Raw genomic sequence first — 23,630 nt, 5'->3', positions numbered from 1 at the left:
TCATATAAAGTTCCAGTTCTTTGTGATAAATACAGGCACTGGGTGAATTGAAATCTGTCCCACTCTAATTGGATTGGTAAAACTATAGTTTAATTCCAGTTCAGAATTCTGTTTTGAGGGAGATAAACAAAATCCAGCTCATTCAGACTCTTGCATTCTGATGTCACAGAAAACTGGCATTTATTCCGAGGCTTCTGAAGCCCAAAGCTTGAGAACTGTAATCCTTCTGCAAGGTGAGGTGGCAGGGGGAAGCAATGAAAGTGCTAGAAACAAACTACATTTGTGCCCATCATGGCAAAGCTCTGTTTAATTGAACCTAATTGTGATGCCTGAATGCAGACTCCATCTGGCCCATGTTCAGCTGTCTCACTTTACCATCTATCATGTAATTAAATATTACCAGTCGCTGAAATATAGATTCATCCTCAAGCTAGCATCATTCAGGCATTGTCTATTGACTAGTTTCTGTTCTGAAGAAATCATGCCTGAGCGTATGTAAATACGAGACCATATCATAATTAACAACACTGTATTTGAGTAACTTTGTAATATCTGGCATGTGTGAAGGTGGTAGGTGTGATGGTGGGTCTCTGTGAAAGCTGTAACACTACAAACTCTGTTAGTCCTGAAGGTGGTAGGTGTGATGATGGGTCCTTGTGAAAGCTGTAACACTATAAACTCTGTTAGTCCTGAATTAGAAACGTACAGTGCTGGTGTGTGTACTTCTTGTTAGACTCTGTTCAATGATCAGTGTAAATAAGGCCCTATTTCCTATCTGCAACTATTGCGTCTCTATTCCCACCACAACCACTGAATATAGGGACCAGGTCTTAGATTCTAGGAAAGTAAGTTACACTTGTTTGTTGGTTGCATTATATGACACATATACATGCGTGGCTAAACAGCAGCAGTAGCATGAATTGACAGCACTCACTAGAGCTTTCTGTAGCTATTTTTCTCTAAATAAAAAGATATGGTCATGGTTGGGCAGGAACTACAGTTTTACTCTACAATTACAGCATATCTGATTTTGACCAGTTTATTTCATCTCAAATTGCAAGAATATGACCATTTTAAAGACAAAAGCCTCAGGTAAGTTCCCCTGAGAGAAATGACAGAAATTTTACAAATGACAATACACAAATGAAATCCTAAAAGCACTTTCCTGGGAGTAAGGCCTGCTGAATAAAATGGAACTTAATTGTGAGTAGATCTGCTTCATACTGCTTCCCAGATGTTGGGGGGGGGAATAATTTCTGATAAGGCCAAGTTGAAATGGGGATCACTTTTCTAATCTTGCCATTTGGCTATCATCTTCAAAAATCTATGATCTACAAGCTTCCTATGCAGTTTAGCAAATAATGTTCCACTGCTGGAGACCTCTAAGCCTTTGATTGGAAAAAAAACCATACTACAGCTGCTTTCAAATAAAATACTGAGATATGCCACATCCTTTCTATATTCATTCGGCTTTCAGACTCTCTGGCATTCAGCTCAGTTTTCTTCAAGTTACAGCATAAGAAAATATTTCAATATCAGCCTACAAAAAAATAAAAACAGAAAACAAATCTAGATCCCACCAAAGAAAATGTTTGTGTGTGGGGGAGGAAAGACGTCATCTCTTAAAGCGACAGATCATGTCATAGTGTACCTGCAAACTAATTGTAGGTCTAATAGCAATCATAATAATAAACCAATTATTTGTAAAGCCTGAAAATGAAAGGACAAAGTACATATACTTTTAAATTAATAATGGACAGACATGACACATTTATTTGATGGAAAGTGTTAATAGACTGCAAAGATGACTATTAAGTAATTAATTTGTTTTATGCAGTCTGGTTACTTTTTCATTCCCCAGTAGAACATACTGTTTACTAATAGATTCAGTGTAGTACAATGGAGAATTGGGCTCTAATTCTTACATACCATGAAGCTTATTTGGTTACCTTGGGCTAATCACACTCACCCAGTCTTAATCTACTTCACAGGGTTATAGTAGTGAGGATAAACTGGAAAGGGGGAGATACATGTATGCCAACCTGACCTCCTTGATGAAAGAGTAGGGTATAACTGTGGGAATTAAACAAATGCTACTGCCTGAAACATCTTTTCATTTATACCTTGGTCTTAATAGCTTTTTTGCTGGTCCAGTCTGGAAATAGCTTCTTGTTGTTGCCAGCTTTTGTCCCCCCTGAATGCCCTAATGGTGAAGAAGTCAGAGAGCTCTCCTCTTGGCTCCCTTTTTTCATAGGGGTCATTATTCCTGGATTTAAGAAAGAAAAAGGAAAATCTTTAGACTGAAAAATATAGTGTTTCATTCCATATCCATGCAGAGGTTCACATGCTGAATAAACTGCCTTGGATCCCACAGAGCATTTGCTTGGGAAGAAGGTGGCACAATTTTCACTGAAGAGGAAGAGTCGGAGTCAAAAGTGACCTGAACAGATCAGAGGGGGAACACTCTGAGCTATACCACTAGATACACTAGGAAAGATTTCTAATGGCCAAACTTCATGTCATGTAGAAGATCCATTATTTATCCAGCATTAAAAAGCAGCTGCCAGGAGAGGAGCTTTGGATCAAGGACATCCTTCTCTACACCATGATATGTAGAAACTACCCTTCCTTGGAGCTGTTGCGGGGGGGAGAGGTACAACTCCAATTGCAGCAAACAACATCTCTGGAATTAGGGGGAGGATTTCTGCCAGGGTGAGAGGAGCAAAGCGTTTTCTTAGCCAGAGGCTTTCAACTCCCCACCCCTCTCCCCACATACCTGGGTTTTACTGTTAGAACAAAGTTGGGAAGGCCAATCACGAAGGTCACACATAATGGTTTAGACCCCGTGGTACTGTGAACAGAAAGGATTTTTGTATGCTGACTGTGATTTCCTTGCTTTCTCCCATGTGCTGCAGCCCAGATGTCCCCAGAAACACTACTTATGTGAAACAACATGAAGAGGGGATTGAACAGCTGCCGTGAGAGGGGGAACATGATGAAAATCACCCCCTTCCATCCATGGAAATTCTCCAAGGGATATAACTCAACATGTTGTTTGGACCCCGAGCCTCTACCAATTTTTTTCTTTAAACCACGAAAGCCAAATACTGAACTACATTACACTATATGCCAACACATGAAGTTTCAATGCACTGGTTTTGTACAGCTTTAGAGAAATTGATGCAGAAGCAGTGTTGTCTACATGAGCCTTCATGCTTGCAGGCAAAATGTCAGCCCTGGGTTATGCAACTCTTTGTTTTTAAGACAGGAAGCCTCCTGAAAACCTTTGTCCCACTTTCAACTGTTCCTTTTAGTTCCTGATGTGTTAGGTTGGTAGGAATAACAGCTACAGCTAAGCCTAGGTCTTCTGACTGAGAATAAAAGGGCAAACATTTTAAAATGGCAGACTGGAAGAACAATATCTACCATAAACGATCCTGACCAAATGATTTCTTTGTTTTCTGAACGAATAGTGTGTTAAACAGAAGACAAGGAAATGCACAGTGTTTTGCAGGATTCAGTGATAACTGCAGGAGCTCTCTCTCTCTCTCTCTCTCTCTCTCTGTGTGTGTATGAGAAGGGTCAGATGATAAAATTTGAGAATGAGAAAGTTGACCTCCCAATCTGCTGTATACTACTTTTTTTTACATTCCTTCAAGAGAATTTAATTAAGAAACAAACCCTTGAAGGCTGGTGCAGTGACTATTAGCATTAAGATCGGGACAATCTTACTGCTCCCGACTTCTTATGAAGCAATTCAGTGCTTGCCGTTTCTATTCAATTTGTTATAATGACAGTGTTTAATCATGGAGTCTACTCTACAGCACACTGCTGAATTGAGGTCACACATGTGGCTATCCAAGCATGTAGCATATAATCTATAACTAAGATTTCTCTTCTGAGTCCCCCTTAGTTGTGCCATTAATTAACAATATACTCATTTCAAAATAATGTGAATTAAAAAAATCTTTTCTTTAGCTTTGATTTGAAATGAGCAGGGGAGCTTCCAATGAAGCGTACAATGTGTGTTTGCATTCCATTATAGCAACTGCAAAACTGCACTGGGAATATTGCTAAATCAACTAAATTCCAACATGTTTAATTAGAAGACTTCTCATAAACTCTCAAGAATCTTTAATGCAGCCTATTTATTCCTCTACTTAATTTAAATATTGACACATTAGCAAAACATTATTTGTTAGCCTTGCAGTAGGCTTTAACTGACTATGTCACATAAATGTGGGAGGTGGAATGGGATGGTGATTCTGCCATATAATTAGGCAGCCTCAACACATTTGTACCTTTCTACAACATTTTTCTCCTTATGCAGAGTTTAAGAAGGCTGATTCACAACTCAGTTCAACTGAAGTAGCAACATATGCAAATTTGTTTTATTTTCATGATAGCTACCTCATTTTAGGAGTAGCTAAATTTGTAGACTAGAGAAACAGCTGACTGACTTCCTAACTGGTGGATCAGATGATCTTGACTATTTACATGGCCAGTGGGAATGAGCTGACCTGGGCAAAAGCCTCAAATGATTTTCAGGCTGTTCTCTGGACAAATGAGTTTAAGGTTTAACTACTTGACTGTGCGGTTGTGATTGTCAACCACAAGAGTAAGTCTTTGTGCTATTATACGAACTATGGTAGAGTGAAGGGCAGAACTGTTACATTTAGGGACTGGTGGTGTTATTTTAGTTGATTTATTACAATATCCTACTTTTAATAAAGTCATGGTCTCAAACACTGCATTGGCATTTTCTGTTCAGATCTCCATAGATAGATTATATTAGTTCAATTGGAAGCCCTCCACCTTTAGGAGTGGGGAAAGAGCGCTGACCTTATATTGTTCATTTCAAAAGCCAACAAAAATAAAGCATAAAACTGAGATTCGCTGGTCCAAGTCAAACCAATTGTTATTGGACAATGGATTTTTTTACACATGACTCTTTATTTGACTGCTCCTGCCCAATGCTCTATGTGTCACAACAAATGGGCTCTTTGAAGAACAGTTAATAGGTTAATAAATAAATTCTACATAACAAAGCCGAGTAATTGTAGTTAATTTTTGGATGACTGAAGAGGAACATAATTAAGAGAGCTTGGAATTATTTTCCATGCCCTTTTCTCCAACCAAATTCAGAAGACGTATTTTCTGCTTTTTTTTGTACTGAAAAAATTCTGTAGACTTAGGCAGATCATGAGACGGAGGGCAGGAAGGGTTGCATCAGTGCTTAGTTCTTGTGGCCATTTCTTACACGTCCAGGGAAATGCCGATAGCCACTTTGGGTCAGGAAACAATTTTCTCCAGGCCAATTTGGCAAGGGTTCCTGGAGGGTTTGTCTGCCATCTTCTGGGCATGGAGCAGGGGGTGTGGGGGGGAGGTAGTTGTGAATTTCCTGAATTGTGGAGGGGGTTGGACTAGATGACCCTGGAGGTACCTTCTAACTCTATGATTCTATTAGGCAAACAGACAACCTATGATTCCATTATTTTGAAGTTCATATTTGCCTGCTCCTGTCCAGTTATTTTTTTCTGACCTGTTTTAGTTGTGAGCTCTTCATGGACCTATCTGTGTAAACTCCAATTATCATTAGTTGCCCTGGGCCTTCAGGACAGGGGAAAAAATCATTCTTTAGCTGTCTCTTTATCTATCTACCTGTCCATCCATCTTTCAAAAGGCTAATTTTGGTGTAGTGGTTAAGAGTGGTGGACTCTAATCTGGAGAACTGGGTTTGATTCCCCACTCCTCCTCCACATGCAGCCAGCTGGGTGACCTTAGGCCAGTCACAGTGCTCTCAGAGCTCTCTGAGCCCCAGCTACCTCACAAGGTGTCTGTTGTGGGGAGAGGAAGGGAAGGAGATTGGAAGCTGCTCTGAGACCCTGAGTGAAGAGTGGGGTATAAATCCAACTCCTCCTCCTCCTCTTCTTCTTCGTCTTTGTCTCTTGGGTGGTTATACTTTGATTGGTTAGGGATGGAGGAGTCATAGTGTCAACAGCTACCTAGTGCTACCACTGCTTTGAGGAAGAACTGATGGGCAGGTAGAAAAGATAGCCTTGATTTCACCCTTAAGCTCTTTAACCCATAAGCAAAGCTCCAGGCACTGGCTATTTGGGTTTCGCTTTCTACAACAGAAAACACTGTGACTGTTGGAATAAATGAGATGAGAAGTGTGAAACAAAAATTCAGAGAATAGTTTAGAGGCATGTCATGCAGTTCTATACTGCTTAAGACTGAGGATCTGGCCTTGAGCACATGCCTTGGGTAAATGCCATTATCACACGGATGGTACTTTAGAGGAAGAACAGGGCAGGATAAACAAGCTGGGAAGCAAGTAAATAAATACATCCATCCACCTCCCTAGCCCTCAGGTTTTCGGCCAACTTTTGCTTCCATTTTGACTTGGGCAAAGGGATTGAGGCTTGGGGAAATGGTAAGATCTTTCCCCACATCCCTCAGCCCTTCAGCCAACCCACTGTTGTCACTGAGGGAGGCGATGGGTGGCAAAACCGGAGGGAGCTGCCAGGTGGTGCTGTACCCTCGCTCTTTAGCATTCCCTCCATGGAAATGAGCACGGACAAAGCAAACAGCCAACAGGACAGCAAAGGGACATACCACTCGAGTTACAATCATATACATTTTTTATCTTGAACCCTATAATAATTCCCCATGTGAATAACTTGGTGTGTTAGGATTTCTACAGAATTCATATGCATATAAACAAAAGTATTCAAAAGAAGAACAGACTGAAGAACTGCACTGCTTTCATTTCAGAGTGACTTTTTGATTTATATGTTTAATACATACTCTCCAGTTACTTGTGGCATTTTATGCTGCTGTGAACAGCGATGCTTTTCTTTGTGGTGCATGTATTTATTAAAGTCTTACATTTATTGTTTGGTGTCTTTCAAGCTTTATGTTTTATTTCATGGTCTTAGCTATTGCTTCAAGCGGGAAAATATTGCTTGAACAGAGCAAAACCATTCTGCTGTCATTGTACGTCACAAAAATGGACTCTGGGTAAATGTCTAAAGACTATACCACACCTCCTCTCAGCCCCAGTAACACCCAGTACTGGTATCTACCTGTGTGCACATGGTTTGCAGCACTGTCTTTGCCATGCTATTGGAAATGTATTCATGGCTGTAAAACATCCCAATATCGAAATAACTTGAAATGCTATCCCTTGATCACACTGAACAAGTGGTTCATACTTTATTCACAACAAGTGTGACCCACATCTACTACAGCATTCACCCCAAAACAATGTCGTGTCTTTCATACTGCATGAATGGCATGATCCCGATGAACCTGCAGTTTTAGTTACTATTTATGAGATTGTTGGGAAGTACCATTCATTTTCCATGGCAGTGCATGTATCATTTCTCTGGTCATAAAATTACATTGTTTTGCCCAAATTTCAATATTAAAGCAATTAATATGGTCACCTTTGTATATTTACATATTTAAAGACCCAGTTCTGACATTTCTGGACCCCCTTGTTTTCTATTACAGAGTAAACCCAGGCCTTCCCTGTTTTTTGTGGGCTGGGGCATATGTTGTACAGATTAGTATTTTATGTAACAAGATTTCAGTGTCAGTGTCATCACCAGCTTGTTAACCTTCTCCGGTGACATGAAGAGCCTTTTCAGCTGCACATTTCACATGTCTTTTATCTAGTGTCATTAGCTAATGGGAATAGACATCAGAGCACACCAAAAAATCTAATTTCCAGCGTAATTGTCATTTTACCTGCAGAAGATGGTTTTGGAAGGCGACTCTGAAAAGGTCGTACACTCTTTGCAGTCATAGTAGGATCTGATGTTGAATGACTAATTATGCTTTCTGCAGATCCTTGGCTCTTATTAGCAGTCAAAGGCACTTCTCGCTCAAGGGTTTTGGCTTTCTCAGAAGGAGTCTGAGGACAACCTTGCTCAGGTGATATGAAAGCTTCAGGTTCTAAAACCAGTTCTTGTTTTGAGATATGCCGTCCAGTTGAGCGGTTTCCTGAGTCTGGGAGAGGGAAGGTTCCTATTCCACTGTCCAGTGTCCGCATTTGGCAGCAGGATTCTAAGATATAGAAATACAGTGCAGTTGAGTGAAATTAAAGGAGTTCTAATAATTACTGATCACTGGAGAGAAGCAAACAGGGCATCCTAAATAAAGGAATTCTAGGAAAGAAAATGTTCATAGCTCAGTGACAGAACACAAGAAGAAGTTCTCAGGATCAATTTACTTTTGCATTCAGGAGACCCCTTGGCATTTCTATGATCTCAGGAAAAAGCAAATAAACAGTTTTATTTATCTATTTAATTGAACTCCCATGTTTACCCCAGTGGGGACCAAAGCAACTTACAAATATTTCTTCCCCTCCACTTTATCCTCAAAACAAAATTTCTGGATTAGACTGGGAGTGTATGCCTGGCCCAAAATTACCTAGAAATCTTTCTTTCCAGAGTGATATTAAAACCAGTTTGGTGTAGTGGTTAAGTGCGCGGACTCTAATCTGGGAGAACCAGGTTTGATTCCCCACTCCTCCACTTGCACCTGGCTGGATGACCTTGGGCAAGCCATAGTTCTGACATAGCTGTTCTTGAAAAAGAGCAGTTTCTGTCAGAGTTTTCTCAGCCCCATCTACCTCACAGGGTGTCTGTTGTGGGGAGGGAAAGGGAAAGGAGTTTGTAAGCCACTCTGAGACACCTTTGGGTAGTGAAGGGCGGGGTACAAATCCAATGTCGTCGTCGTCTTCTTCCTGGGTTTCCCAGATCCTATTCTGACACTCTACAGGCTACACATAAACATATGGAGCTTCCATATTAACTTAGATCATTGGTCCACTTGGTTCAATATTGTCCATTATGTCATGTGATAAAGCTATGGACTTTTGGCCAAAAGTCCACAGTGAAATGCAAAAGATTCTAAAATGTTCTTTTAAGAAGGCACCTGAAATTCTGCTCTTAGGTTTAAAAATGGAAGAACTAAATATAACAAAGAGGACATTGTTCTGGTATTTGATAACAACAGCAAGAATGATATATGCCCAATATTGGAAACAAGAAAAAATACCAGACCTGGAAGAGTGGATACAAAAAGTTCTGTTCATGGCTGAGATGGATAAAATAACTAGAAAATTGAACAACGAAGAAGACCAAGAATTCTTTGAAGAATGGAAGGACTTTAAAATATATCTAGCGTCGTCTTCTTCTTCCTGGGTTTCCCAGATCCTATTCTGACACTCTACAGGCTACACATAAACATATGGAGCTTCCATATTAAGTTAGATCATTGGTCCACTTGGTTCATTATTGTCCATTATGTCTACCAGAAGCTTTCCAGGGTCTCAGGCAAACATTCTACCAGAAATCACAGGAAATAATCCAGAGAGATGCTGAAAGTCTTGGATCCCACAGTAAATTTCCAGTGAATGTGGATGCACATTTACCCTCCTAGTACAGACCCTCAGTTTGCCCCCATGCTGTTCCTGAAGGTCCAAGGTCACCCGTGAGCATCATTTTGGGCTGAAGTAGGAGAGGGGAGGAAAGGAAATCCTTTTCTGATAATGGAAATTACTTCAATCAATAGTAATTTACTGAAGGATCCAAACCATCATGGCCTACATTGACAGAAAGTAGTTTTATCTTCTCAAAAACAATGTGTATTTAGGAACTGTTGTAGGTATGGTAGCTTCATTTGTCAGGATTGAGTCACATTTTTTAAAAATTAATAATAAAATAAGATTGTTCAGTTGGAATTACTAATCATCCCTGAATTAGAGCAATTAAAAGAAGCAGAGTTAATCTGTACAATTAAGACTGTCACATTATACAACAGCCACTTCATAATCCTCTTAAGTAAAATATTTAAGTATGTGGTTGATTTCAGTATAATCTGGAATATTGTTGTTACAGAAGATCAAAGAATGACACAGCTAGTAAAATAATATCTTTTGTTACAGTTGTTGCCCTTTTATTTTACTAAGGAGATATCATAAAAGCATTTTGCTGCTATACTTGAGACTCTACATACCACCCTAGGGTGACTTTACCCACACCAGAATGGGATTAGGCTCACTGACTTTATAGTAGACACCTCTATTGCAAATAGCTACCGCCAGTGATTGTTTTGTTGTGCCCAGGCTGATAACTACCTGGGAATATACCGATCTGTGGTATTTGGGACTTTGGAAGAAAATCTAGTCCTTGTTTAAAGGCTCAGTGCTGGACATTCTAATTCACTTCAGCCCCACTAGTTTATAGCACAGAAACATCTCTCAGGTTTAGGAGACTCTGTGGGGTGACAGGTTATACAGAATAGATCCTAGAACAAAATGTACATATCTTAAGTTATACTACTACTTCATTTTGGGAGCACAGTGAAAGATATAGGGAAATAAAAAGGTACACGTGTACTATAGCTACCACACATAGTTAAATTTAGTTGGAATGCTCTTAAGAAGGCACACATTCTATGGTTGTGAAACATGAGATTAACAAAGTACGGTCTGTCAGCGAATAACAACAGTTCCTAGGCAAAGAACGAAAATGGATTTCAGCACCATGGACAGTTCAGCCCCTTTCTCCAAACCCTCCCTTAAGAACAGAGGATATGAGAGTTACTTTCAGCAGTTCCCTTTTGTCCAGTGTGTTAAACCTGTTACGATGTTCATGTTGTTTTACTGTATACTGTTTCATTGAAAACTGTCTCTGAATCTGAAGAGGTTGTATAGCAATATTTTAAATAATAAAAATGAAAAGTCTTTCTCAGCTGTTTACAAGACAGTTCTCCCCTACTGTTAAATACAGCAAAATCAAATGCAAAAGCAAGTTTGATCACCAGTAGGAGTCCTGCTGTAGGACTGATGCTCAGTGAGAGTGTGGGGGTGAGAAGACAGAATCAAGATTCTGCTTCCATTGTTATATTTATTGTGACTTACTTATTATGTGCATGGGTGTTAGTGGTAAGGTTCTTTAAAAATATTTTCTAAGATCTCCAGTAAAGAACCTTGCACCATCACAGTGTATTTGTTTCAAGATTAGTAATATTCATTGTGATGTAGTTGATAATTTCCTTCTCTAAAATAATAAGCAGGGCAACCAACATTTTTGCTGTAGTTTTTTGGCTGGTGAAGCTGTATATCTGCCTCTTTCAAAAGCATTTGTGGAGCCTCATAAAAACTATGTGATGGCTACCTTTCTCCTTCTCAAAGAGCTGTCAGAGAATAAAGCCTTTATCTTGGGCAGCCTATTGGTATAAAAATAATCTGTATTCTGAACACAGTCTTCTTCTGGTATTAAACGTATACTGAACTCCATAAAGATAGTTCTAACATAATGCAGAATTTTTTTTTCCAGTGGAATCCAATGAAACAGAACTATGCTTGAAAGCAGTGACAGTAGAGAAGATTTTGCAGAAGTGAATTGTAATCTTTAGTGGCAAGAGGGGCTGATGTTCACAAAAGAATTGATAATCCTGTAAAGAGTAACAAAGAAACAAAGCTCACTCCCCATAAACAATACTTGCTGTTCTCGAGAGATTATTCCAGAGCATGAGGAACAAAACACAATGACCTATTGGCACCATTCTTTGCTGGATTCTTCTCTCTGAGCAAAAGGGTTGGTGCCAGAGGGTGCATGCAATTGTCCTGTTTGTGTCCACTGCAGTCTCTCTCATACCCCTCATTATGAACAATCCCTACTCATGGCAAAGGGACAATGGAATGGTTTTCTATGACCAGATATGCAATTTTATACTGGATAAATTAACTTATATTTAGTTGTTTGTGTAGAATGGAAAACAGTGGCTTCTTCCTGTGGCAAATTATTCAGACAATCTGTCTGCAATGGGCTAGAAGCCACTATGAGTAGAGGGCAGGCAAACAACAATAAATCACTAGCTGCTGACCTTTCCAGCAACTTGGTTTGTAGAGAACCACCACCAGCAATGTGAGGAAAGGCATCCAAGCATGCCAGTCTCCAGCAACAAGCAGCATTTTTAATACTACATTTGATAGCTGAGGTTGACTGCAAGGCCGCCAACATAGGGGGACTGTAAGGACAAAATTTGGATGGCCCAAGTCAGCTGTAGGGCCCCTAAAGCCAGCAACCTACTGTATTCACACACAATGCATTTTTAAAAAAATCCCTCATGCAGTTTTGACTGTAACCACTAGGGGTGCAGGGAAGGCAGATCACAGGAAAGAGCTCCTTGGCCTTTCTGCAGAGTTTATCTGGAGGCAGAGGGAATGTTTGCTGATCAGATCTTGCTAAACTGATCATTTGCCAAGCCTGCACTGGAGCAAGGGAAGACCAGCCAGGACAGGATGCAGCCTCCTAACAAGGTCTATGGTTTCCTTTTGCCTTTCATTCGACCCAGCCCCTACACTGCCAGATCTTGCCAAGGGGCAGCCTTGTTAGTGTGTGGTAGCAAAAAAGAAAAAGAAAGAAAGAAAAACAAGAAAAGAAACCTATCCCAACTTCTAATTTTCCTCCCCTCCCCTTCATTTTTCAGTGTTACTGTCTTCTCACCCATCCAGGTTGGCAACCTAGAACGTATTTAATAGTAGTATAGAAGCAAACCTCTGTTAATATTATGGACAGAAGGGGGGAGTTAATATTTCCCCATAATCTATTAAAGTAGTAAAAGGATGCTTCCCCTCCCCCTTCAACACGCATGATAATAAATGTTAATCTGCCTCAGTGGTAACAAATGAGGAACAGAAGTTAGAATTTATTTATTTAATATCCCACCTTTATCCCCAAGAGGGATCCAAAGCAACTTTCATTGTTCTCCTCTCCTCTGTTTTACCCTCACAACAACCCTGTGAGGTAGGTTAGGCTGAGAGGGAGTGACAGGCCCAAGATCACCAGCGAGCTTCCATGGCATGACTGGGGGTTTGAACCTGGGTTTCCCAGAGCCTAGTCTGACACTTTAACCCTCTACACAACCTTACTTTCCACTGCAAGTAGCACGGGGGTCTGGAGATAACCTGGGCCAGATCCATATTCCAGTTCCTTTCATTTTTGGCCCTGGAACTCCCAGGATCATCCTGAAGCTGGTGGCCCAATTTTGACTTTCCTGGTTTTATTTTCTGATGTGTTATGCCTGCCACAAGTGGACAGACAGATGGACATGTGGATCCTTTTGTTATTGTAGATGCATGCTAACAGCCAGACAAGTAATTTGCTTTGTTAAGATATTTAGTTTTGATCAGGGTCGGGGGGGGATGGAACCTTTGCCCGGGGGCGCATGGTGGCTCTTGGCAGCCCTGGTTCACTGAAGCTATCTATTCCAAACACATCCTTTTCAAACTAAATACAAATGGCTAAACCTAATTATTTTTATTTATGCCCCATCCAGGAGACTCCAGTTCTTGGGCTGCATACTCAATGTTGAGACTGAAACACAAGTCTGGGATTCTTTCTGCCTGAGCTGACAGAGTTGGTCTCAAGGGCAGTGTTGAGAACCCCTAGGCTGGTTGTCCTGGGGGACTTCAACGTTCATGCTGTCAGAAGTGGTTCATGATTTCATAGCCTCCAAGACAACCATGAGCGTGTTTGAGTTAATAGTCCTACACATTGATAGGTTACCCTCTTGATCTGGTATTTTGTTCTGGGCAGGATGAATGCAATCTGATGGTGGAGAAATTAATAGCAGTTCATTTGTCATGGCCAGGTCACTATTTGCTTGGGTTTAAACTTACAGGGATATCAAGACTCTAGAGGGGTGGAGGATCTATTAGAATGATCTGCCCCCGCTCCAGCCAAATGGATTAGAATGATCTTCTGACAGCTCTAGGGGATTTTCCTGTTGATATGGTTGGTGCTCCTGTTGATGCCATGGTTGACCTCTGGAATGAGATGATGTGGGTGATTGATATGATCACTCTCAGGTACCCAGTCTCAGGTGTTACAGCCCAGGTAGACCCTTGATTTACTGAGGGGCTGTGGGCAATGAAAAGAAAAGGTATACAACTAGAGTGACAGTGGAGGAAGACTCAGGATGAATCTGATAAGACACAACTAAAGCTCATTTTAAAGATTACTCTGTGGCAATGATGGTGGCAATTAAACAACACTTTTCTGCCACCATTGCATCTGCAAAGTGTAAGCCAGTGGAGCTGTTCTGGGTGGTCAGATGCCATTGGGATCTGGCCTGTGGGAGGTGGTGGACTGCTTGGTGGCCCACTGTGACCATTTTACTCAACATTTTGCTGATAAATTCTCTCATACCTGTACTGACTTTGATTCTACTTTAGCAGTGGCAGGGTCATAAGGTGCCAGAGTGATACCTCGTCTTGTTGTTTGGGATATTTTTTAGTTTATTGAGTCTGAGGATGTGGATAGGGTTCTTGGAGGGTTGAGGCCTACCACTTGCTTGTGTGATCTTCTGGGTTACTTAATCTGCTGGAGGGGGGAGCTAACTGGATCCAAGGAGTAGTTAATACTTCCTTGACAGAGGGGATGACTCTCCTAGCCTTGAAAACAGCTGTGGTGTGTACTCTGCTAAATAAGCCTACCCTGGACTCAATAATTATTGACCAGTCTCAAATGTTCCATTCTTGAGCAAGAAGATTGAATGGGTGGTAACTGTACAACTTCAAGCATTCCTGGATGAAGTGAGTTGTTTGGATGGGACTGAAACAGCTATGGATGACTTGATCTGGAAGATGGACAGTGTGACTATTGATTTTTCTCAGTATCTCTGCAGATTTTGATTGTCAGCAATCATGGCATCCTTCTGAACCACCTTTCTGGGCTGGGACTGAGAGACACCATTTTGCAGTGGTTCCTGTTCTACTTGGAGGACAGGTTTTAGAAGGTGATACTGGGAGCTTGCTATCACCAATATTTGTCAGCCTAAAAGCTTAGCTGAACAAAACAATTTTAACCAGTTTTCAAAAACCTAACAAATGACCCCTTGACAGAACAAGGAGTTCTATAGTCTCAGAGATATTAAGGCCCCATATCAGAGCTATTATCAGAGATAATATCAGATATTAAGCCCCCCTAAAGACATCCTGATGGTAGACTACAAAAGGGCAAGTGACCTTATTTTATGGAAGATGCATTTTGGAGAGAGGTTCTTGAGGTGTCTTGGTCCCCAGACATTAAAAGCTGTAAAGGTCAACATCTGCCATTTGAATTGGATCCAAAAGCACACTGGGAACCATTGATGATTTATCTAGATGTGTTTAAGTGGCCAAACCAACTTGCTCGTGTTAACAGGTGCCACATTTTGTCACAGATGAAATTTCCAAGCACTTTTCAAAAGTAGTCCCATGCAGAGCATGCTACAGTAGTTAAATCTGAAAACCACACTATATTGGGTTACTCATCAGGTCAGACTACTCAAAGAAAGATCACATTTAGTATACTTGGACATCTGAGAGCACGGCCAGGTCAAAGAGGACTTCCAAACTGGATACAATTATTAGTAGGTGCACAAATGAGGTGCTATAGGTTAATAATAAAGCCACTCTCAGACTGAGGGGTTAGCTTGTCCTAAATGGGGACTGTACTCTCCTGGAAGAGCTTTAAAGGTTCATAGCTTTACGGTGCTGCTGGATACTGGGGCTCAGGTCTCCTCTGTGGAATATAGTACTTTTTTGTCACGGAGGGAAAAAAATGACTTGGCCACAGAACAAAGTTTGAGTCCAGTGGCACCTTTAAAACAAAAAAAGTTTAATTCCGGTTATAAGTGAAACTCTGTTCTGTTGCTCCAGACCAACATGGCTACCCACCTGAATCTATGACCTGGCCACAGTGAACCACATCCTAATTGCATCCCAGTTAGATTACTGGAATGAGCTGTAAAGAAAAGTTAGTTGAATGCCTTTGAAGTCTTCTTAGAAACTTCAGTTACTACAAAATGTGGTGGCTAGATTGCTATCAGGGATTCAATAGCAATCCAGCCTTATATTAAAGGTAAAGGTAAGGTTCCCTTGCTCAAAAGCCAGTCCGACTCTAGGGTTGCGGTGCTCATCTCCGTTTCAAAGCTGAAGAGCCAGCGCTGTCTGGAGACATTTCCGTGGTCATGTGGCCGGCATGACTAAACAACAAGGCACACGGAACGCTGTTACCTTCTCACCAAAATGGTACCTATTTTTTTACTTGCAATTTATTGCTTTCAAACTGCTAGGTTGGCAGGAGCTGGAACTAGAGATGGAGCTCACTCCGTCATGCGGCACCCGGCCTCGAACTGCTGAACTACTGACCTTCCACAGCCTGCAGTTCAGCGTCTTAACCACTTGAGCCACCTTATATTACCTTGTGCTAAAAGGTCTGTAGTAGTAACTGCCTTATGTGGCACAATTCAAAATGTCCGTGCTCATCTTTTAAGGCCACAAAAGGGCTCCTATATTGTCCTGCCTGCCAACATTACTCTTCATCCAGGCTTTTATATAACTTTTTTTCTGGCCCACCATTTGTATTTTATTTTAACCCCTTCTCCGTGGCCTGCCTGCTGTCTCATTTTATTATTGTCTTACAGCAGAAAATGATATTTGTTGGTATTTTATTTGTCATGTTAACTATTTTGAATTAAGTCTGTTGGTTTATTGTTTTACTTTTTGGGCAAGATTTCTCAGAGGGATGGCATAAAAACATTTAAAATAAATAAACACTAGTCCCATGCTTCCATAAATTAACTTCATAAATTAGCTTCATAAATTAGTTCATAAATTAGCAAGCTTATGACTTGGCCTTAAGTGTTCTGAATTATATATTTCAAAGCACTAGCAGTATGAATGGTTGATTTGTGCTCGACATTAAATAATGTCACAGATGATTCATAAATGCAATTCTTACACCCCCAACACTACAATGAAAGAGCTTATACACATCTCTGTTTCTATGAAATTCTCCCTGGTGTGCTCAGAATCCAAGAGCATTCAGTTTTTCCTGGAAGCATTCAACAAACCTTTTTCATGACATTTTATTTTGATACTAGAGATCTTCTGAGAGCAGCCCCATAACATAAACATAGCATAGGAAGTTATCATAATGTACCATCATTTCCATGTTTGTTTCTTTCAGATATCTAGTTTGACTTCACTCCAAGGAATCAAATAAAAGGTTTTAGATGATGATGTGCTATTTGAAGGGGTTAGTCGTAAAATCTGATTTGGAAATGCTTCCTAGCTTACCTACAGTGGCTAAGTGGAAAAAGTCAAAACCACATTTTTATAATGGATCGGTATCAGGAAACTTGAAGAACTGTGTTAATGACAGGGCATTATGTGAGATCCAAGAATATGTTCAGTAATGTTCAGCTAATCAATTTGTAGAGAAAGGGTCTAGGTTTATTATGCTTGGGAACAGTGAAAACAATATTCTGCCTTACAAATCTTTTAACTGGATATAATCTTGAGGATTTTTCTATTAGCGTTTTGCATGAAAACAAAAAGGGATTTTCCTGAATGTACACCTTACTGCATTGTTTTTATGACACATGTTCTCTACCAAATTCACTATGGTATATTTTTGAGATTTGCTGCTGCTGCTGCTGTTCCTCCTCCTCCTCCTCCTCCTCCTCCTCGTAGTGTAAAAGAATGAAAAAAGTGAATATTACCTTTTGCCCATTACAGGCCATAACTGGCCTGAAGGGAATCATGGCTGAATACAGCAAAGTACACTGCTTTGCTGTCAAAAATCCACAAAAGGAAAACAGCTACTAACTGCTCCATAAATTCTTGTACAAGGGTTTGTGGACGAGTGTGCACAAGACTTCATGCACTGATTTCTATGATCTGAGTAAAACTTTTCACAAGGTTCCCCATGAAGTTTTGATGGGTAAACTAGAGCACTGTGGACTGGACTCTAGGATAGTTAGGTGTATAGGGAACTGATTGAAGAACCGCACTCCAAGAGTAGTTGTCAATGGCATTTCATCTGAATGGAAGGAGGTGTCCAGTGGGTGCCACATGGCTCAGTTCTGGGCCCGGTACTTTTCAATATTTTTATAAATGCTCTGGATGAGGGGGTAGAGGAGCTACTCATTAAATTTGCAGATGACACCAAATCGGGAGGAACAGCAAACACATCAGAAGATAGGCATAGAATTCAATGAGATCTGAACACAGTGGAAAAGTGGGCAGATGTAAACAAGATGCAATTTAACAAGGATGAGTTCTACATCTGAGTAACAAAAATGAGGAACATGCATACTGGATGGGGGATACACTTCTGGGTAGCAGTGTTTGTGAACAAGTTCTTGAGGTGGACTGTAAGTTAAATATGGACAGCCAGTGTGATGCAGCAACAAAAAAGGCTAATGCAATCTTGGGGTGTATCAACTGAAGCATAACATCCACATTGCGAGATGTGATAGTTCCACTGTAACCTGCATTGGTCAGGCTGTATCTGGAGTACTGTGTGCAGTTCTTTTTTTTTAATTAATTTTTATTTTATTTTCAACAACAATAATAAAACAATATTTCAATCAACAATAACAGAGTATGAAGTTGTGGAGGCCTCACTTCAAAAAGGATGTGGACAGAATGGAGCAGCTGCAGAGGAGAGCGATGGGAATGATTGGGGGCCTAGAGACCAAGCCCTATGAGGAAAGGCTGAGGGACCTGGGAATGATTAGTCTGGAGAAGGGGAGGTTGAGGGGGGACATGATTGCTCTCTTTAATTATTTGAAGGGCTGTCATTTAAAGGAGGGCAGGGAGCTGTTCCTGTTGGCAGCAGAGGATAGGACTCGCAATAATGGGTTTAAATGAAGGGCGAAAAGGTACCGGCTGGATTATAGGGAAAACCATTTTACAGTAAGAGTTCTGCAACAGTGGAATCAGCTGCCTAGGGAGGTGGTGAGCTCCCCCTCACTGGCAGTCTTAAAGGAGTGACTGGACAAACACTTGTCAGGGATGGTCTAGGCTGATCCGGCATTGAGCAGGGGGTTTATGCCCCCCTTCCAACTCTGTGATTCTATGGTTCTATATACTCTATGGCAGTTCTTATGGAAGAATTGCACAATGTCTTGCCCAAGGAGAAGGACATCTTTGGATGTCGTTTCAGAGGGTAGCCATGTTGGTCTGCAGTAGAACAGCTGGATTCCAGTCCAGCAACACCTCAGAGACCAACAAGATTTTCCGGGCATGAGCTTTTGAGAGTCAAAGCTCCATTCATGAGACACAAGTAAGAATGTAGTCATCTTTGGATATAATTTGACTTACCTCTGGTTCCCTGAACAATATTCTAATGCAAGGTAAAAAACAAATCTTCCATGAGCAGAAGATCTCTTTGCGTATGTGGAAGACCATCTTTGGATCTAACTCAGAGGCACTACTGAAAGAAATTTAATATACCAACAAGCAGGGGTCATTTCCTGCAGGAACGCACAGGAGGAGAGCTCTGGCAGTAAAGAGCCCAGGGGGCGGGCACATGCAACAAGCCCCACCCCCTGCTCCCAGCAGCCCTCAGTCAGAGCAAGAAGCAGCCAGGTAAGTTGCAGAGCCCCCCCCCCCCCGGTCCAAGACAGTCCAGTGGCACCTTTAAGGCCAAGTTTTATTCAGGTCCAAGCTCTCCCTCCTCTACGAGGACAGATCTGCACGTCCCCCCCCCCAATAGCCTAGCAAGCCAAAACAGTCCAGTGGAGCCTGAGTGGTGGGTGTTGCCTTCTGACACACTTCCGGTGATGTCAGGGGGTGTGGCATATGCAAATAAGTTATGCTAACAAGCTCCTGCACCTCTTTCTCTAGGAAATGACCCCTGCCAACAAGATCTTAGACAGGTTTTCCCCCCCAGATATCATACATCCCTGCAGAATAGAGTACTGAGGGTATGAATTCCTGCTTCAAAATTACATCTGACCCAAGTTATGGCTATTTCAGCTTTAGGAATCTAAAAAGAAGTATTGGCTCCTACTTTGTTCTTGCTGATAGAAAAAAGTAAAGAGAAAGCAGGAGACACACTCTGTCCTATCTCTGAATTGTTTGTATATGCTAATGATGCCAGAATAGAGACTTTTCCAGACTTTTCCAAGATACAGCTGTCCACTATAAAGAAGGCTACTTATTTACAGAAGATAGAAACATCTTGGAAATCACATTAAGATATAGAGTAGAAGAGAATTCTTGGGTATCACCACATAGCTAAAATGAATATAATTATCTATGTGGCAGGGAGGCTGAGAGGAAAGCATGTATGTATACAAAGCATAAATGCTACAAAAGCAAGACAGACACTTCAGAATAACCATCTACCTTCTGACTGGTAACTGTGTAGATTTTGCAAAAAGTTATGATTTTAGATCTGTCGTAATTGATCTCTAAACTTCAGAAAAACATAGGCTTGATGAACATGATTCTCTGAGTGGAGGGGTGGCTGTGAAACACCTGGTGAAGGGCCAAGGCTATTTGTCTTTGTTTCCATGAACACAGCCTCTGTCACATATATACTTCTCCTTGTGGCCTGAAGCTAGTCTCTCCAAATGGCAGTTAAAGGATTGTAATGGGAATTTACATGTAGCTTAAAAAGTAAATATCCGAGAGACAGATTTAGGAGTGCTGGCTGAAATCTGAGCAAAATGTAGGCTAAATATCTGATAACATCTCCTGACAGCTAATTCTTTAAAGCTGTGGCAGATTCCCTCAAGAGAAAAAGTATGAAGTTTCACTGCTTGGGCAATTTCCAATTAGACTAAATAAAGGACTTCAGAATATATTGCAGTGCTCTATTTTATATGGACTGATAATGCTCAATATGATCTACAAATCTTTTACTTTTATATTTCACGTTTCTGTGTATTGAAGTTTTTTTAACAGAACAATAGTTTCCATTTGTTATTTAATGCTAGCATAGTAAACAAGGATCTTTCAAGGTACTCACCCCTTTCATTTGTATTATGAATTTTAGAGGATTGTTAACATTTTTAAGGACTGCGGTGGCTCAAGTGGTTAAGACACTGAACTGCAGACCAGAAGGTCGGTAGTTCAGCAGTTCAGGACCTGAGTGTTGCATGACAGAGTGAGCTCCCGTCTCTGGCCCCAGCTCCTGCCAACCTAGCAGTTCAAAAGCAAGAAATTGCAACTAGATAAATAGGTACCACTTTGGTTGGAAGGTAACAGCATTCTGTGCGCCTTGGCGTCTGGTCATGCTGGCCAAATGACCACGGAAACATCTTTGGACAGCACTGGCTCTTCGGCTTGGAAACGGAGATGAGCACCGCATCCCTAGAGTCGGATTCGACTGGCTTTCGAGCAAGGGAAACCTTTACTAACATTTTTACTCCAAATCATTTGCTTATATGCCTTTGAAATAATGATGCTAATGCTGCAATGTCACTTGGATTCACACAAAACTGATTAGACTCTGTAGCTCTTTTTAGTTGCGATAACAATGTGTACTGGGAGCCCACCAACTGTGTGCACTACCCATGATTCTCCCAATATGCATGGTTGCCATGTGGTGTGAACAAGACAACATGCATATTTATCATGCAAGCACTTTGGTGCATGCAAACTGACCGCCAGATTTTTCAGGATTCATGTTTTCATGTACTGAAGCTGCATGCACATAGAAATATTTGAAAACTCTTATTAACCCAGCATGGGGACCACCCATATCAAAAGGACTGCAGGTAGCTTGTGCTCCTGTTTTGCATAGTTGGTGAGCTCCTGGTACAACAGACTGTATGTCTGAGAAACCCCACATTGTTCTAATATTGAGTTTACTGCAGTTTCATGGGATCTCTCATAGAGAAGCAATCCCCATTATATAAAGCCCACTTATGCCTTTCAAGATAAATCAATGTGCTGGAAAAAAATGGGGTGGGGGACATAGTAGGATGATAGTTGCTGTTCATGATTTTTTTAAAAAAATGTCCTAGTTGTCAAACACACACACACACACACACACACACACACACTTTACACCACATCCAATGTGAATAGGTCTTTTCCCAGCAACTTTTTTTCCCCTGCCTGTGATAAACATCTTTATGCTACATGTGTTGTTGGCAAGAAGCTCTCAAACTACAGATGGTGGAGCAGATCTCTTTATTTGCCTGTCCTTTCCTTTCTCAGAAATGCTAAAACAATTGAGCACACATGCAAAATTAATATATTTCTGCCAAATCAAAGTCACGTTTATAGTAGATGACAAATGTTGGACTGCACAATAATTTCACCTAATTAATCAATGTTGATTGCACGATTTGCTTTTTCTTTTTTTTCTTTTTTTCTTTGAAGGCCATACCAGGAAGACAGGAGAAACTACTTCCAGTGAAAATAATCACAGAAATCATGATAACGAATAGTGAAGTGAGCTGACTCATGTTAATAATGAAAGTTGCAAAACAGGGTCATCCTCAGACCAGGTAGATATCATCCTCTCCAGGTATGCAGACCATGACTTCATAAAGTTATCCAAAGAAAAAAGGGTACGCCCAAATTAAAGAGCAAACCCAAACCAGTACTTAGTGTACATCAGGAGGCACAGAGTGTTGAAGCAGTGGAGAGTCAAACAAAAACAAATAAACAGGAGATGGAAAAACTGGTCCGCTCAGCTCCCCGATACCTTATAGAATCCTGTAGAAGTGATGTGGGTAGTAGTGGTGGGCGGAGCAAAATTTACGAATTATTTATTCTCCTGAATTAAAACTAAGACATTCTTCTGGACTTGCTTCATTTCCTCTGAGATTCAAAGCTCATTCATGAGTTTGACTATGAGGCTTTGTGTGGGCATCAGGAGGCTTGAATTCTGGGAACAGATCTTAGGAACCTCACTCCCACGCCACTCCACTGCGGAAGGGTGCAGGCAGAGCCACTGCTGGCCTCATCACTGCTGCTCTGCAGCACCCCCCAGCAGATGGCCAGAGCTTGTACTCTTCAGCTCAGCAGGATCCTGTGAACTGACGAGCCAATAAAGACATCCACGTCTTATATCACTGCAGACCCTGGCTTGGCTCTTACATCTGATCAATTTATATCACTCCAAAGAAGAAAAAAGCCATATCCATATTTAATACACACCAATTATTTAATTAACTTAGTTTTCAAGAGTTGAGCTGCTTGATTTTATAGGAAGCTAGCAGAACTGATGGTCTGCCAACTGGCCTGCCTCCTGGTTTGAGTCTCTGAAAACCTTGCCCAGATTGAAGGCAGCAGAATGCTGTTCTGACAGAATGAACTGTGCTTACGTTACACACGTATGGCCTCATATTGACCTTTTCTTTGTTTATGCAAACTAGGTTCTTTGTACATGAACCCTAACTTTCCCCTCAAGATCAAGCCAGGGGTACTAGGCACACACGGAAGCAGGCTTTCATGCGTATCTCCCATCTGGCCAGAGAAACTACATTTGCAGACAGAACCTATGCATAAGGACTCCATTTTCCGATCCAACCGATTGGCTATGTATATGCAGCCTTTTCAGAAGAGGTTAAAATCTAACTGATCACCTGTTTAGGAGTGAGAGAGAGAAAGAAAGGCTGAAGTCAGCCTTTCTGCTTCCCTTTTTCTTCCAAACGGGTGAGAGAGAGAAAGAAAGGCCTTTCTGCTTCCCTTTTTCTTCCAAACAGCTGATGGTTGGGATGCTGACTTTTTTTAAAAAAGGTCTCTATAGCTACACCCCCAAGTGTTCCTCACTGTGATCAAGGGTGGATTCACAGCCACATTGTTCATGGGG

The 23,630-nt window shown here is 41.0% G+C and overlaps 1 protein-coding gene across 1 annotated transcript in view; it reads right to left on the bottom strand.

Annotated features, from left to right (window-relative positions):
* The window catches only part of NCKAP5 (NCK associated protein 5), a 647,654-nt gene that overhangs the window by 17,803 nt on the left and 606,221 nt on the right, over nucleotides 1-23,630 (bottom strand). The window contains exons 16-17 of the mRNA XM_015409153.1: nucleotides 7,756-8,073; nucleotides 2,124-2,266 (exon numbers count right to left, since the gene is read on the bottom strand). Coding sequence (XP_015264639.1) covers nucleotides 2,124-2,266; nucleotides 7,756-8,073 — 461 coding nt within the window. The remainder of the gene's footprint in view (nucleotides 1-2,123; nucleotides 2,267-7,755; nucleotides 8,074-23,630) is intronic.

This window comes from Gekko japonicus, unplaced genomic scaffold, assembly GCF_001447785.1.
Source record: "Gekko japonicus isolate JY-2015 unplaced genomic scaffold, Gekko_japonicus_V1.1 scaffold116, whole genome shotgun sequence".
Taxonomy (NCBI): Eukaryota; Metazoa; Chordata; class Lepidosauria; order Squamata; family Gekkonidae; genus Gekko; species Gekko japonicus.
This window is presented reverse-complemented; position numbering and strand designations above follow the sequence as displayed.